We start from the raw sequence: 17,741 nt of genomic DNA on the forward strand, positions 1-17,741 counted from the left end.
TTCTGGGAGCAAAGAAACACAGTCATGTTTTCATTCAGCCACATTTCTTAAAGTCTGACCATGAACTTCACTTCAGATGCAACTGAGAGTCTTTAGAGAAGTCTTTAGGGAGAGAATGACAACCTGGTGGACTTTAAAGAAGTTTGGGCCTAGGTGGCTTATAGAAGTATGCTAAAAAGGAAGTGAGAAGGGAATGCCACTAAAACAGAGTTGGTAAAAAAAAATTTGAAAAGTCATGATTCCACACACTCATAGTGGTATCTTGAAGAAAACTTCTACAGCAGATGGCCAATGTATCACGCTGCATTCTATCTATGTTTTGGGAAACACGGAGATGTATTACAGATAAGAAAATAAAATGTGAAAAAGATTTATAGGCTAGCCAGCTTTCTCTCCTCACAAATTGCAGAAAACAAAATTCTAGGGGAGAAAAAAAGAAAAAAAGAAAGTAACTTTAGCTTTCAGTTTCACACTTATTAAACTTAGGTTGTTGCTTTTGTTTTGTTTTTTTTTTTTATTTTGTTTTTGCTTTTAAACAGGATTTCTTGATGTCTCACTAGGAAAGACTTAAGTTTTAGAGCTTGCCTTCTATACTGAAAGTATAATTTAAACATGGACTGGCATGCATTACTCACTCATGAGTATTTCTCTGTAAGTAGATCCTCTTTCACCAATAGCTGATTGAACACCCTTTTATTTTCTGTTTAAAGTCTGATACACAGTCACATGGACAATTTTACATACACCCCATTTCAACATGTCCCTTTACACCAATTATTACAGTATAATCAGCAGTCAACTACTCGGTGAACTACTGTCAAATGTCAAAAGAACTCTAATGAGAGAATTGCATAGAACTTCAGGAATCATTGTCTTATATAGTTATCAAATTTAAAAGCTAGTCAAAAACAACTTTTATCACAATAAAGACATAACGGCACTTCACCAACCACAAATCAAGGGTCTAACTAGAAATCAATAGGCTTATGAACTGAACCTTTATGTTTCCAAATAAGGTAAGAATACCATATCAAACTGGTATCCTCACTTAATAAAATAATGTCTGTAACCAAACCTTTGCATAATGCAGGCATGCTTTATTACCCAAAATGTTTTTTAACTCAGAAAAGAGAATTACATTATGTAATTTTTAAAACAGATGTAAGCCATGGAACTGTAAAATTACTGAATGTTGAAGGTTTCACCTCCAACCTCCCATCTTTTCCTTTCCTTAAAACATGTATACCAATTAAGGAAGCCTTCATAAATCCATTTTAGCATTTATAATTATATATTTTAATCTACTAACAACTGTAAGAGTTCTACAAGTTGTTTAGCACCATACTTGAACACCAAAATCCAATTTGAAATTCAATTGGAAAATCTGAGAGTGCAAGATACATGTTAACAGTACAGCTTATCTGTATATACCAATTCATTGGGTAAGAAAATACTTAAAATGATTTCAACAGCATATGTTACACTGATGACCAAGAAACTTCTAAGATATTCTTCAGAATTATTTAACTCTCACTTTTCAAAACGACTGTTTAATAAATCTACCCTGAATATAATTTAACAGCTGATAAGCTCAAGTTACCTTCAAAAGTGGTACTTGGACAATCTCCACCACTGTCCAAACTTAAACACTTCCTCTTTCATCACTTAATAGAAGACGATGGCCTAAGATACCATATTCCATGAATGTGTGAAGAAAAAAAATATCAAAAAACCAACAAAGAAACAACAACAGCAAAAAAACAATCTGAGATACAGAAAAGGCAACTAAAAGTTCTGGAAAAGTTACATATTTTAATTCTGCTTTAAAAATAAAGTTGTATTGGCTTATATGGTATTGCATTATGACGCATATATTCTTGATATGCATAAATTTCAAGACAAATTATTTTCTCTTAATGTATTAGATATTACATATACACTATTAAAAAGGCAAACTGAAATTGTTCCTTTAAGCTAAATGTACAGTAGCAGTCAAACTTCAGCGCCACAAGGGGCTTTTTCATTAGAACATCTTTGAGTAGTTTCTCATACACTTTTAGAAGTCCTGTGTGTCTTTTTTTTTTTTTTTTTTTCCTTTCAGCAGCACAAGGACATCCAGTGAAAAGTACATTTTTGATGTTCATAAATCATAACATCCTATGAAGGGAGGTAAAAATATAATCTACCATGACAAGGCACAAATGAATTAACTTTTTACTTGTACTGATGCTTCCTAAAATCCAGCATTCTGTCACAAAAGAAAATGATTTCAGTAATCTAACTCTAACCCTTCATAAATTTCTGTATCACAAACCAATCTGGAAGTAAAACTTCCACAGACTGTACCCGAAGCTGTGACTTTCTGGTATGCTGTTAGCGTCCCACTGTGAAAATAACCAGCTTTAATTTTCAGTTAAATGATGACAATTTAAACCAAATGATGTCCTAAGAAGTTTAAGAAAGAGTGACTTCCAGTCAAGGTAGAATGCTTCGTTTTGATTATTTAAGTTTGTAATTATTTCTATCATCAAAAAACAAAACCAAAACTTTTTTTCCCCCCCAGAGGAAACATGAAAAACAAAGACAAAACACACAACTCTGAGACTGACTGTCTATTCCTCTATAATAAAATTAATATAAACACATCAAAGAACTTTAAGGAAAAAATCAAAGTTTGCTAAAATATTCCAGTTGGAAAAAATAATTCACATTTAAAACATTGTGCGCAGTATTTGAAAATGCATTAATTGTAAGTAATGTAGAGCTAGAAAAGTATATGCACATTTTTCTTTTGAAATGCATAAAAAAATATCAATTAGCCCCAAATTCAGTAGGAACAGGCAAAGCTCTGATGTTCATGAAAATTTTAGTATGGGAAAATGCAATCTATTTACACAAGATAAAAGATGTAGTCCCTACATTCATTCTAAAAGTAACAATATTCACTTTGATGAATGACTTAAAATAAGAATTTTTAGCGCATATATATTTAAGAATATAAAAGAACTATCTTAGCTATGGGCAAACTGTAAACTAATGGAAACTGAAGGAGGAATATACATAAATTTAATCAAATTGGCCTGCAAAAAGAGGGAGGCAAAAGAGGAAAAAGTGAAAGGTTGCATCAGATACTTTACTTTCCTTTGCTAGTAATACTTAACTAGTATTCTATAAATGCACTCACCCAAATGCATCTTCAGTATTTGTTCAACATGACAATTTTTCCCTACTTTCTAAGTAAAGTCATAACCCACTGCTGGACATCATTTGAGACAAGGATCAAAGATCTAAAGGAGACTTTGAATATGTTAGCATATTTAATTAGTAAAGATGGTAAAGTACCGAACAATTCAATCTATAAGTACATCAATTCAGATTTCCATTCTGTAGAAAGAAAAATCCAACCAACAGAACAATGATAAAGAAATCGTTGTTTGGCCAGTAAATGTCTGTAACAACAATCAGCACCTGACTGAATAGACACATCCTTACACTCTGAAGTATCTACAACTTACAGCAGACATACAGCTTTTTAAATTACTTTTTACTGTGCTCGTCTCTGTAGAGTCCCCGCATCTCAAAGGAGAAACTTTATTCACTTTATTCAACTTTATAACAAGCTAAGAGTCACTTCCTGTTGAGGGCAAAAGGACTGTAACAAGACCAGTAAAGCCACATTTTTCTTAAAGCAGTAACCTTTTGTATTCTTGAAAGGAAAACAACAGGAATATTTGTATTTTTGAACAAAACAGCATGCATTTTGTTTGCCTACCTGGAAGGTATCAGATTTCTAGTTCTGCACAGAAGCCTCATACTCTCCCTCTCCCAAAGCCTACACTTGCATGCAGACTCTCTCAGTTTTGACTACCACTAGCCTTCCACTCTAAATTGTTCTGTGAGTCATGATTTCACATTCTGTAACCAATCCAAGTCTTACTTTTTTTTTCCCCAGGTTTTAAACAACCTTTATAGTTCCTCTTCAATGCCTCAGAAGCCTGTGATTCAAAGATGGATAACATTATCTACATTAACACAAGTGTCTCAAATTGCTTATACTTACAATTATAATTTACTGATGCTCTCTAGACATTCCATTTTCTTTCATTTTTTCCATGGATTTTTCAGTATGAAAAAGCAATCCAACTAAATGTGTGTGGTGTTCAACAGCAGTTTGCAATTAAATCTGCCAGACATTTGTAAAAGCCTTAACTAGCCACGTTCAAGGAAAAGAAGGGTTCCATAATTTAAAAAGCACAAAAAAATGAAATGAAGGTGATCTCACCTATGCAAAGAAAAATTAAATAGTAAGGTATAAGAACCAAATACAGATAAAGAGAACCAAATGTTTCCAGGAGGAATATACACTCTTTGTTTTCTGTCAGTCAACCCAACAACCATTAGACAGTGATAAGAAACAAGAATGTCAAACATTAAAAATAAAAACAAAAGAAAACAAAACCCTCAATAACTATACCATGACACTGCGATGCCCAAGGAAAAAAAATGAACAACTATGCAGATGTGTTTTGAATGTATTCAGAACCAACACAAACTTAGAGAATTTCTCTTTATTTGTTACTTATCATTCAACCCCCATAACAAATAAATTACAGTTTTCTCCTACATAAGTGAGTTTTAAATAGCAGCATTTGTCTCATAAACTTGAAAAAGAAAACATTTAATTACTTCTGTAATGTACTCTTAATTACAGTATTCCAAGCCAGGGTAAAACATCTCAGCCACTATAAACTCTCCAGGAGAAGCGCATTTACAGTGTTCCTTCTGTTCAGCCAATGACTCAAAACCACAGTGTAGCTACAAGATACAAATCCTACAAGACACAAGCTTGGAGCCTCTTGTGAGAAAACTAGGCAAGCATTTTCATTGGATACAGCACACCAGCTCTTGCTTACACATCTAAGCATTATTTCCTACTAACTAGCATGCTGTGTCATGCCCTATCTATATAGCACAAAACTAAAGTACTCCCACTGACATCACACTGCAGTAGAAAGCGGGATTAGTGACATAATAACTTTAATTCAAGCTCTTTACTGGTAACATTGTCCTCCACGAGGACCCTGAGTAGCTTCATCTCTATGAAGAGAAATGTCAGGAATCTTCACGAGAGAACAAGCCAATAACACTTTGTCAAAGAGGACTTCCCAGAGGAGGCAAAGGAACTGCTAAAGAGCCACACTTACAGACCTTAAAAAAAGGCACAGTCCACTGGCATATCACAAATGACAACATGTCTAGGAAAGTCAGTATGCATAACTAAACCTTGTTCATCATTTGAAAGGATCAATCAGATTTTTTTCTAATGGTACGTCACCACTGCAAATGTCAACCCAATCAAGACAACCCAGACTTCAAAAGCCACAAAACAGCTGGCTTTTTGAAAAACAGAGAAATGACAAGTACCATGCATCAATCAATCTGTGTTAAACTGCAGTTCTGCTTACAACTACACATTAAAATGTTTAACTCACATTTTCTGTACCTCCTTAAGAAGTGCATTTCAAAATATTTCCATCACATAAACAAAATCAGCGCGTCTGAGACCAGAACACAAACACCTCCCAATCCTAACACCTTCAAAACCTGAGCCTTATCCCAGACTGCCCCCACAAAGCACCATACAATAGTTCTTGCCCACGACATTTCACCCTGCATCAGTCGCACAACTTGAATTACTTCTTCTCTAGGGTTTATTTTGAAGTTTACAACAACAAAAGACTTCAGGCCACTCTGTTTTCAGTCACAGTACAAACCTATTGACCTAGAATGGTTACTAACCATTACCTAGCTTTGCAAAAGCATGAAAATAACAAAATGATTATGTATATATTTATTACTGGGGACACTGAAAACAGACAAAGAATCTGGTAAGTATTTACCATACAGCAGTACCAACATGTACTAACAATTACTGCTAAATGCTGCTTCCTTCAATAACTCTCTTGGCTACATAAATTTTTAATAATGCCTCAGTATCCCTTCATTACAGTGTTTTAAAGATTTCATTTTACTACACAAAGGGCAGACTATTTAGGTGGATTTCAATTCTCTAAATAAATAGAAATGTCAAGACGACTTTCCTCAGATGTGCTGTTAAACAACACTTATCACCTTCCCATTGCCCATGAAACCTTCAGGATATCTTAAAAGAATTTTAAAACATTAGTTGCATCATCAATTGCAGCATCTATGCATCCAGCTTATGCTATGAAGTATATGGTCTTCTCAACAGCTCTTATTCTAGGAAACGCTACATAAGAAAGGGAATAAGGCTTTTTGGAAACCTCTGAAGCAAAAATATGCATAGCCAATTCAGATACACTGCTTAAGCAAAAGGGAAGCTTGTAATGTCACGCACCCACAAAAGTCCTAACACCACTATGAGGGAGGAATGCAGGGAGAAACACAACACTCTGAGACAGTAATTTAAAAGGACAGAACTGTGGATGGTTATTTGTTAGCAGACTGGCAGCAGTTGTTTAGGTTGCTAGACCAACTTCCTTACTGAGAATGCCCTAAGATCTATTGTAACTTCATGAGGAGCCCACTAAGAGAGAAGCACTCCTGCTAATTTAAACAAGGTGCTCTGCAGACTCCTCTGATCTCCAGGAAGGATTGAGTTAATATCAACACTTCAAGTTCCTTATGGCTTTTTCTGCACATCTGGATAATATCAGTTTTTGTTATGAAATGCATTCAGGATTGATCTGAGCTAGAAGAAAGTATTTTGCATGCACTGCTCTCTTTTGAAGGGGTAATAAATTTTGGCTAAAACACAACTCAACTGACCTAAAGTTAGCCAAAAAGTCAGTTTATATCATATCTGGGGCAGTAACAGAGCTCCACTACAATTACCTGCAGCCATGATAACACCAGATGACAGCCTGGGACCACATTACAAACAATGCAAGGACTTAATCTTGACCATAAAAGCTATTCAAACAAAGATACTTTCTTTTTACATTCTGAAATCCCTTACATACTCCAAGTTTGTTTTTAACAGAATGAGTTCTTATTTAAAAGAGCCATCACTGTTCATTTGAAGCTCAGTGCTCTGGTATTAAGAGATGGTGGTAATTCTTTCATATATCACAAAAATAATTTTTAAAATTGTATAATTTGTCATTTTAGGATCCCCACATTTTTCAGCAGACAGTTCTTCACTGAGAGGAGATAATTGGTTGTATTCACACGTTTCCACTCATACTTTAAATGTAAAGCTACCTTTCAGCAATACCATTTCTTAATCACTAAGTTACACCTAGGTAATTAGCTTACATCTTTTGTGCTGATAGTTTTAAGAACAGATTCAACCGGAGAAGTATGAGCTTCAACAGTCTAAAAGGTACTGATGTATATGGTTTAGCCCCATTCACTTGGAACTTCTGCTTCCTCCTCTTCCATCCTTTCTTTTGACTGTTACTTAGAGTTGCACCAAAGGCTCTTAACACATTTTACATGCATTTGCATTGCTCTAAGCTGCTGGGATACTGAAAAATGTGATAGCTTTCTGTGTAAACTACTTTTGAGTGAAAAGAAGGATTAGACTTGAAAACTAATTTTCAACTGAACCAAGACATGCAAAGCAAGTCCATCCAAATCTATGCATAAATAGAAATTAATCTCTTTTTGTAAAAAAACAGATGTTTTTACTGTAATTAATTTTCTTTGTTGTTGTCATATGAACCTTTTAAATTAGTAGTACAGGAAACCATCACAGTTGTGATATCTGGGAATATCCTGCTTTGGGGTTTCATAAAATAACTGTAGCTATTAACTGAAGCCGTTCTTGGTGAAGATGAGTTCATTTTAAAGACTGTATCAACTCCTATTCAGTGAGCGTTATCTTTAAAGTGTCAACTGTCAACAATCAACTCCCTCTCAGTGACTATACCTGAACACAGTTCCAGCCATGTGTTATTATTGTACGTTATGAGTTCGTTTGAACAGAAGAGTTACTTTTCAACAATCCGGGAAATAAAGCCTACCTACAACCATAACCGTGATCTGGCAGAACTGACAGGCACAGGCTTGTTTGTTCCATCCAAGGCTAGCTATTATCAAGCAGGCACAACAGATGAAAAAGTAAATACTTGCTGCTGTAGCTCACAGAGGTCTGTTTTCTCCCCTGGCTGCACGTGGTGCAAACTGTCCTTTGCTGGTTTAGGCACAGCAATATTGACTGGATTATTTGTAAGCAGGCATTGCAGCTTATACTGTGAAAAGAGGAAAGGGGTTGCTATAATTAAAAGCCTTTGCAGACTCCACCTTTCACTTTTTGGGAAAGAAAGCACTATTAATCTGCTCTGGGAAAATAAAGACCAAAATGAGCAAATAATTAAAGGAGTGGAACAACTGGTGTACAAGGAAACACTGAAGAGAGCTTAAAATGTTTATGGACTTGAAAAAGTATAAAGTGGTCTTGTCTTATCTACTTTGGTGCAACAGAGCAGAGGGAAAGGGAGGGAACAGAAGCAATGAAGCTAAACACTTCTCGGTGGCACCCAGAGTCAGGAGTAGCAACAGATACAGGAAATTCCACTTTCACCTACAAAAACACAGGATTTAGGATTCTTCATCTTCAGAAATATTCTAATCCCAGCCATACAAGACCATGCACCGCTTGGTCTATTTGACCTTACTTTAAGCAGGGATTTTTGTCTAGAGACCTTTAAAGGTCCTTTTCATCCTCAAGTATCCTAAAGTTCTATGGATGATTCTGCTAGTCCATGAAAGTGCCCAGACAACTAAGTTGCACAGATGCAGCAAAGACAAGGCTTTTGGAACTGCAGAGTTCCAAATGTGAGGCAAGGGGGCTCTACAAATCTCTTTAAGGCAAAAGAATTAGAAAAATGAAGTGGCTTCTGTCCTTTGAGCTGCTGGCTTGGAAGACCTTACCAAGTCAAGCACAGTCTTACAAAAACGTTTTGATAAGTTTTAGTTGATAAGTATTTCAGTATTAAGAGTCAAATAGTCACACCACACAACAGCTTGCTATTCACCAAAACAGACCATGTACTTCACTGGAGTAACAGAAGGGAAAGGTGGAGTGCTGACATTTCATTACTGATAAATCTGTCAGCAATTCTGAACAGGGAAGTCCATCCTCCCTGCAGAACACCCTCAAGTATAATAATTCAAACCTTGATTTTCAAGGGATTTGTTGTTGCTGTTTGGTTGGCTTTTAACATTTATAGTACTTATAGCCTTTCTGCATCTTTAGGTGTATTTACTAACATTATGGAGATACTACACAATTGGAGTTGACAGAACTCTGTTATCACATTATACATATGTCTACTGGAAGGGACAGAGATGGCTTTCCCACTCTGCTAGCTAGAAAACACACATTCAACTTCAAGCCAGAAAACTCTCCTGATTATGGAGTCAATTTTTAATTTTTTTAATGGAAGGTTTTAACTCTTGAAGTGACAGAGGAAGATTTTTAGTTCAAAATTAGTTCAAAAAGTAGTTTTTGATGCAGTTAGCTACACAAAACTTAAGAGTAAACTCTGGTCAAAGACAAACAATCTTTGTTTTATATAATTCTACAGTAGTCTGTTTCATTAGGTTTGTAAAGGCACCTCTGTGTTTCCAAGTTCATAGTTGTATTTATAAATATTCAAAACATGTTCATCTTACAATGAAAAAAACAGAAAAAATGTTAAAGTGGCTCTTAAATAATCAATTCAAAGTAGGCAATCAAAATTCAATAAAAGTTAGAAAACCTTACATCATTGAGTAGCTGTCACAGAATACTGAAAAGACCAGCAAAAGTAAGATCACGTAAAACAGATTACAATGCTATACTGCCCGTACCAGAGTTCATTTAGAAGGCTCCTGTTGGGAGACTGATTATTTTTGAGCACTACTACACTACTATATGTTACTCTCCATAGGAATACATATTTATAATTGTTCATGACATCATCATCCTGAATTTCAAATATTGAATGCCATGTCATTCGCAGCCCATCCCAGCCAAACCTTATGGAGACTGCAATAGTAGGCTGACCATCACATTCAAAAAAGATGTTTCAAAAGGTCTCCCATCTTCAAATATAAAAGCAAGTTCTAAATTCAATTCAGTTTTAAAGTCAAACCAAAGCTTTTGTCTAAAAAAAATACAACCACATGGATCCTTAGGTCACCAGCCATACACAAGAAGTAAACTAACAGGCAGTTGCAACAATGTTGTGGGCAAAGTGCTACAAAGTGCTTCAAGAAAACAGGCAGCAAGGAAAGTTGATTCGGGTTGGTAGACTTATCAAGATAGCCTAAATTACAAAGAGAAAAAAGTGAAGTACTAAGCAATAAACAAATTAGATTAAGAGATTGAACAAAAATAGCTCAGATAGCTTATTGAGTTAACATAGCTGTTAAAAGCCACGGTATTTATCAGGATATAGTCATCCCTGTTTTGGTACTAGCCCAATCACAGACTACATTCCACTCTGACTGATATCAGCTTATCGCGTTGTTAAGGGAGCAGGAACAAATCCGTCAGCAGAAATTCAGGGATGGCTGTGTAGATTCTGGTAGTTGCTGTTTTCTGTTTTTTGTTTTTAGAATGTATAATTACCCACGGTGCTTCATATATTCGATAAGCGTGAGTGAAGGCACTGGAAAAGCACTAAAATGAAAGAAAAAACCTGCACCACAGCCTCCAAAACACCAGCCTGATGAATGTAATGAGCTATACCTTTTGAGTAGTGGTCAATAAGGCATGGTGAGGGGATCTGAGATAGGATGCCAACAGAAAAATAGTGTATAACCAAGTACACTGCTCAGTATGTAGTCTTGTAGAATACACAGTTTAAATGGAGAATGAGGTCACAGTTCTGTAAAAATAGCCTCTTGACAGAGCAAGGTGCTAACCCTCAGCCTGACGTAAAGGGATAAAACAAAGCAAGGGCTGGAGTCAGATTCTGTGATCCTTGCGGGTCCATTCCAACTCAGAATATTCTAAGATCTTATGATCCTAGTGCCTCGGGTGGGGGAAAAAAAACAAATTGAGGTGTTTTATTGATACCAGTCTCTGAACTTTATTACTTCAGTGTGACAAATATAATAAAAAAGCCTTACATGTTCATTTCCCTTATAATTTATGAACTGAATCCTATGAAGACAAGTGAAATATAGACCTAAGAAGAAAATAGCTATTCATAATTAAGTGGTAACAAACATTCAGTGATATGCTTGCCATGGCAGTTTTTAAAAAGTTATTGCTTATAAAAATACATCAATTCATCATACCAGAAGCATAGCCACCTTGCTAAGATATAACTAGAGCTTTGTGATTGATACAAAAATTGAAAAGGTTCCCACCTGTAAATATCTAACACCAAAAAGGTACTCAATAATGACAACAGCTGCAGTATTCTTACAAAGTTGCCCCACAGAACACTATCACAACCTCTAGCATTGACTATCACCCTTTATAAACATGGTACCTTCTCCAGTCACCTCAAGTAAGCTAGGAATGAAGACAGCAATAGCAGGATAAAGACCAGTAGGACAGATAACAACTCTGACAAAGGCAACTTAAGGGAAAACAAACACATGCAAAAAAAACCCAAAAACAAAAACCTTGAAAATTCCCCCAAACTTTTTTTTTTTTTTTTTTTTTAATAATACTGTAAACTAGTGGACAGTTGTAATAAGAAAATCAGAAGGCTTCCACAAAGAAAATGGAATAAGATCCTTAAGCCTGCAAAGCTTGTTCTACAGGACAAACAGAAGCCACATGATTGAGGCTAAGGCTCACTCTTTCACAAAGGACAAAAGTAATTCTTCTATCCACAGTAGCAGGATACCACAGGAAGTAGCTGCAACCAAGATTTTAAGTTGATTCAAAGAACTCAGATATCAAAACTCAGCTTTAGCTCAACCCTCAATCAATGTTTAAAAAAAAAAAAAAAAAAAAAAAAAAAAAAAAAAAAAAAAAGAAGCTCTCTGAAGCTGCAAATGCCATTCTTGCAAGCACAAAGAGTGACAAAGCACTAAAAAAATGGCTTACCTCTCCTGATAGGTGACTAATGCTGAAGTAGGTTGGAACCGCCAAGAAAATGAGAAGAGCTAGGCAGAAGCGTGGGCCGAAGTCAACAAGAACAGCAAGAGACTTTTTGAACTATGCTTGGTGTTTGACCTACTTACTTATAAGCACTCTGCAGCCTGACAAAAGATATATAAAGAAACAAAGTTTTCCAGATTGCACAAAGAGAACACTGGTCAGTTACATCTGCATCAATTTGAAAACTGTTCAGACCTACGTTATCTCATGTGTTCAAGGTGCACAGGCAAAACGAGCAGAGTGTGTCAGCACCAGTCACAATTTCCAGCATCAGCTGGCTTCCTGTTCAACTTACACGTCTTGTACTGTCAGAGTCAGCACCACAGAACTCAAATTCTATGAAATTCAAACTGGAACAAAAAGGAAAAAAAAAAAAAAAAAGCTTTCTAAAGCTAAAAGAAAACATAATGGTCAGTCATACTGGATAAAAGCTGGACATACAGGAGATATTTAAAAATATACAATGAAGGAAAAACATTCCCAAGAGCATTAAAATACTGAAGAAGTAGAGAATTAAGTAAAATAATAATAATAATAATGAAAGGAAGAGCCATTTGAAAGGCATTATAGACCAATGAATTAAAACCACGTGTGAAAATTTTAACTGGGAATAAAGTGGAAAAAAAATACACTTGAAGTAGAAGAACACAGATGGGCAGACTGACTGATCCGGTTCCACCTCTAGCATCACATTTGCTGGTGTACACAGTAGAAAACTTCATTTTAAACACATACTGTAAGTACAAAAGAGTATCAAGAAGCCAAGGAAATATGGAGAATAACAATGGGCACATCTATCATAGTAATAACAACATCCTTGACAGTTTCCTAAGAAACTTAATAGAGCTGTCCGAAGGGGAAAGGCTTCTTCATCAATAGTTGCATGATCTGGTGTCAAAACACCCCCCCAAAGAGAAACCAACAAGAGCAATTAAAGGATTACACAGTACACAAGGAAAGCATTTTTCAGTTCTGTACTCTGTAGAACACAAAGATCAACACATCTCAGAGAGAGCGTGCTGAACCTGGGAATTCATAGAAATCCATAAAACAAAAAGTATCAAAGATCTCCCGGTAACAGAGAAATGCATGAGGCATGATAACTTCCCTCCTACTTTCAGTAATGTAACAAGACAATAGACTAGAAAAATCATGGTAGAAAAGTCTTCGGTTCATAGACTCTCATCACCTTCTAACTTTCATACTACTACTATTAGCAGGTTGTCTAAGGAGTTAAAGTTAACTCCTGACTAACCTCCTAGTAAACTCTTTAGCAATGTAAGGAGTTACCTTCAATTAGTTTACAGGTAGAATCCTCTCTCCATTATATCTTTTACTGTACCAGTAAACCACAAGGAATAATACGAGCAATACTAGCAACCCTACTGAGTAATTTTCCATTAAATAAACTCACCACTATAATATAACAGTGAGCACAAGGCTATTTCAGAGGAAAAGAAGCATCATTACGAAAATACAATGAATCAAGAGTAGCAACACATCCCATCAACAGTGTAGGTACACAGAAGATCATAACACTGTCTAGGTACAAATTCAACTGTTCAAATTTGGCAAAGTTGAAACTCCAAAAACATATTATGCATGGAAAAAGATTTTTCAACACCAGATAAATGCATATTATCACCTCACGGACACAATAAATTACTGTGTCTGTCAACATCAGAATGCAACGTGAAATAACTTCAAAATGTAATACCAGAGATCTGTGTGAGATCATCAGATCAGATGGTAACAACTGCCTAAGAGAAACCTCAGGAAGAACATTTAACAGAAAAGTGACTCTCCCAGGCAAGAACAAAGTTTAGTCTCAGACTAAACAGAAGGAAGAAGGAACAGACTTCCTTAAGTTTTACATAGAAGACGGCAGAAATCTCAGATAACCTAAAACATAAATAAGTATCTCAAACTAACTTCTGATTCTAGTTGTTAATAACAGAATTCTAATATTCCAATATAGATCTAAAAAACTGAAAAGCTATTACTAAATGGCTTATAAATGCCCAACAATGTAGTCATATTTATTCCAGGGACAACATGAACTGATAATGATATCAGCTCTCAACACTGTCCACTCATGATCAAATTTGCATCAAAAGTCATCCAGAAGTATCATAGTAATGGACCATGGGGAGGGGGGCAGGTTGGGAAGAAAACTTTTATTTAAAGTTGCTATTAAAATCCTTAATATATAGTCTTGTAACATTAAGTTTAGGGACAGGCCATCAACTTTACTTTGTATCAGCTGTGCTTACGTTTGGTTTACATGTAAGTAAATCTTCAAAGTATAAATTTGAGACATTTGCAGCACTGGCATGAAAAAAGATTAGGAGACAACGTAACTCCTCTCTTTCTTCTATGGAAATACTGACTGTAGTATATTAGAGTCCATCTGTTAAGTAATGACTGATCCAGAATGCATCGCTACTGCAGCAGACTCCCAAGCAGTATCACATTTGTATACTTCTTCTGATGCTGACAGAACTGTGAAACACTCATTTATTTTTAAGCGTAAGCATAGATATCAGCATTAGCAACTAAATAAGTAGGTAGATCTTATAGCCAAGCACTGTAACTAGCACTGTACATCACACAAATAAATACCATAATGCATTCTAAACCCTCCTAAAACATAAGCCAGTGTTAGTCTAGCTGTTGACGTACTAACAGTTAGAATTAAAGAAAGCTTAAATATGTCTAAGTAGAATTAAATAATAAAGGTTGCTTGAAAAAGATTAAAGATCACTATCTGTCACAATCTACACAAAGCTACTTAATGAAATAAGTTAATGTCATTCCCTTAATTTAGGTGCTACTTTTAAAGGAATAGGTAAAACCCAATAAAGTTATGATGACTTGTACCATTGTTACACAAAAATATGTATTTAAAATCAGATTTCAGTTCAGTGTCAAACTGCTCATAGAGACGAATAAGAAATACATGAGATTACCATTTTGACAAATTCACAAAACTACCAAGAGTTTTAACCCTGTGTTTCAAGCCATAAATACTCAAATGTTCTGACCAAATCATGTCATTCTCTGCATGCTGCAGCTTTTCCATTCAATCTGTGCTAGGTCAAATGCAAATAGCTACCAAACAAACAGGAATACATCCCTTGAAAGTACTGGAAAGGAAAGATATTCTTTACATGACTTTCTACAAAATGAGCATAGGTTAGAAGTATTCAACTCATTTGAAACAAAGGCAGTTCCAATTTACTGCCATTCAGTTCTGAGCAGTCATTTTTCTATCCTATTTAACATGCAAAAGCAGAGGATATTTCATTGACTGAACTGCTTCAAAAGCTCTGCTGCAGCAAATCTTGCATTCAGGAGAAGCACCAAATTGCACATAATTGAAAGTGATTCATTTTTAGATCCACTCGTTTGGCTTCTGTAGGTTCCTCAGGCTTTGGTGTAGGTAGCGCAAAAACATTAAGTCATACAGTCCTGCAGTAACTCTTTCACTCCATGAAGTGAGCAGATGACTACGGAGCTACATTTTACCAATGCTCTCGTTTCCAGCTAACTATCAACGTACAAAAACGTTTTGCACCACACAGACATTACACAAATTAAGCAACAACGCTTAATTTACAGGAAGGTAATTAAGTGTTTGGGCAAGCGTGACAGATTATTAAGACACAGGCAACCCAATACAACACCGCAACACAACTCTCTTTATTACACATATAAAAGCATGTAAAACCCATGCAAAAATCTCCTTCCTCCTCTGCACAAAACGCTCGCCTAGCTCTGAGCTCACAGGGTTAAACCCTTCACATGTGTCAGCCACTAAGAAAAGACAGCAGCTCGGGCTGCTTGCTTAACCTTTTTCAATTAGAAACAGACACTACATTCACGCCACTCTTCTTCCAAGGAGGAAGTCACCGGGTTACACGGTAGCACCCAGAACCTGAAGTTGCTAATGACTTAATCTCCTTATTTTTATCCGTTAGGAATGGCACACGCTCCGCTCCCGCGGGAGAGGAGGCAGTGGGGAGGGGACAGGGGCCCTGTCTGCGGCCCGGGGTCCTGCCGGGAGTTGGGCAGCGCCGGGGGTCTCTGCCACATGCAGAGGAAAGAGAAGCACGAGAGGAGTAGGGCAGGAAGGGGCGCTCTGCTCGGGGCTGGAGAAGGGCCGGAGAAGGGCCGTGGGCGCACGGGGGCCGTGAACGCGGAGGCGTCTCGGGCTGCGCGGGGCAGGCGGCAGGACGGCCGGTGCCCGGGGTCGGCAGCGGGGCGGGGAGGCGGCCACTTACCAGGTTCAGCACCGTCTCCACGATGTCCCGGTTGCTGACCTCGCCGACCTGGATGAGTCCGATGAGGACGGCGAATTTCATCCGGATGTTGCGGATCGGCACCGACGGGTTAATCATCCCCGCGGGAAGCACCACGGAGCCAGCGCCCGACGCCCTCAGCTCCCCCATCACCGCGACGCTGCCTCCGCCACCGCCTCCGCCGCCGGCCCCGACGGAGATGAGTCCCGCGGGCTGCGGCTCCGGCCCCGCCGCCGGCTTCTCGCTCGCCATTTACCCCCCGCCGTTACCGGCACCTGCCGCCTCCCCGCCCGGCCGGGCCGAGCCGAGCATCCACCGCAGCCGCAGCCGGCGGGGCCGCAGGGAGCCGGCCCGAGGCGCAGGCACCGTCCCAGAAGCCGCTCCCCCGCTCCGCTATAATGAGGGATTATTATGGGCGCCGATGCCCCGTTATAGCCGCAGCCTGCCGGCCGGGGCCGCCTCTCCACCGCGGGCCGGGAAGAGCGGGAGCCGCCGAGCGCGGCCCGGCGGAGGCGAGCGGAGCGCACAGCCGGCGGAGGCGGGAGCGATCGCTGCCGCCGCTGTTGTTGTGGAGCCGAAACGCCGCCGCTCACTCCGCCATGTTGCCGCCCCCTGCCTGCGGTAGCCGCTAGGGCGCCTGCGCCGAGCCCGCGGAGGGGAGTGGCCGGGCAGGGCCCCCCCAGCCGGCCGGGGACAGGTGAGCAGGTGCGCGGAGCCGCGCCGAGGAGCGGGATCGCAGCTGGGCGCCGACGTCCTCCGCCCTGACGGGATTACGCAACGGCGCCCGAAGCGGCAGGGAGACGTCCCCGGCAGAGGACTCGGACCCGACCCCACCGCCCAGGGGCGCCCCCTGGCGGGAGGGACGGCCTCAGGGCTGCGGCGGTGGGCGGCCGTCCCGGGGTTCCGGGGCACAGGGCCTGCTGGTGAGGGGCCTTGTTGGGCCGCCTCGAGTCTTTTCCAGCTTCAGTAGTGTCTGCCATGCTTTCCTTTCAGCAACCCCAAGCTGCTGTGTGGTATGAGTGCAAAGCTTTTGTTATTTCTCGTGTTAATTCTATTTGTTCTTACTCATATTTCTTACTTCTGGTTCTCAGTCGTGGTGTTACACGTGGAGATCTCCAATCAGTAGTGGTTTTATCAAGCCCCTTAGTTTCAGTGATGCCAATTAGCATTTTTTCAATCCTTTGTGTTATTACATCAGAGGAAGAGAAGCACTTCTGATATCTTCTGAAAAGGCTTACATTATTCAGATAGTGGTTTGAATAAAACCGTATATGTTTGCTTTGCATGTGCTGGAGATGATCCATCCCTATTCCCACACACATTCTGTTTTGGCTTTGTAGCAACTG

The 17,741-nt window shown here is 38.7% G+C and overlaps 1 protein-coding gene across 7 annotated transcripts in view; it reads right to left on the minus strand.

Moving 5' to 3' along the window:
• Positions 1-16,787, minus strand: part of NBEA (neurobeachin) — a 449,426-nt gene extending 432,639 nt beyond the window's left edge. For all 7 annotated transcript variants that reach the window (XM_072361559.1, XM_072361556.1, XM_072361557.1 and 4 more), the window contains exon 1: positions 16,378-16,787. In XM_072361559.1, the coding sequence (XP_072217660.1) occupies positions 16,378-16,647 (270 nt within the window). In that variant the 5' untranslated portion in view covers positions 16,648-16,787. The remainder of the gene's footprint in view (positions 1-16,377) is intronic.
• Between the last annotated feature and the right edge of the window lie 954 nt (positions 16,788-17,741).

The sequence above is a fragment of the Excalfactoria chinensis genome, chromosome 1, assembly GCF_039878825.1.
Source record: "Excalfactoria chinensis isolate bCotChi1 chromosome 1, bCotChi1.hap2, whole genome shotgun sequence".
Classification (NCBI taxonomy): domain Eukaryota; kingdom Metazoa; phylum Chordata; class Aves; order Galliformes; family Phasianidae; genus Excalfactoria; species Excalfactoria chinensis.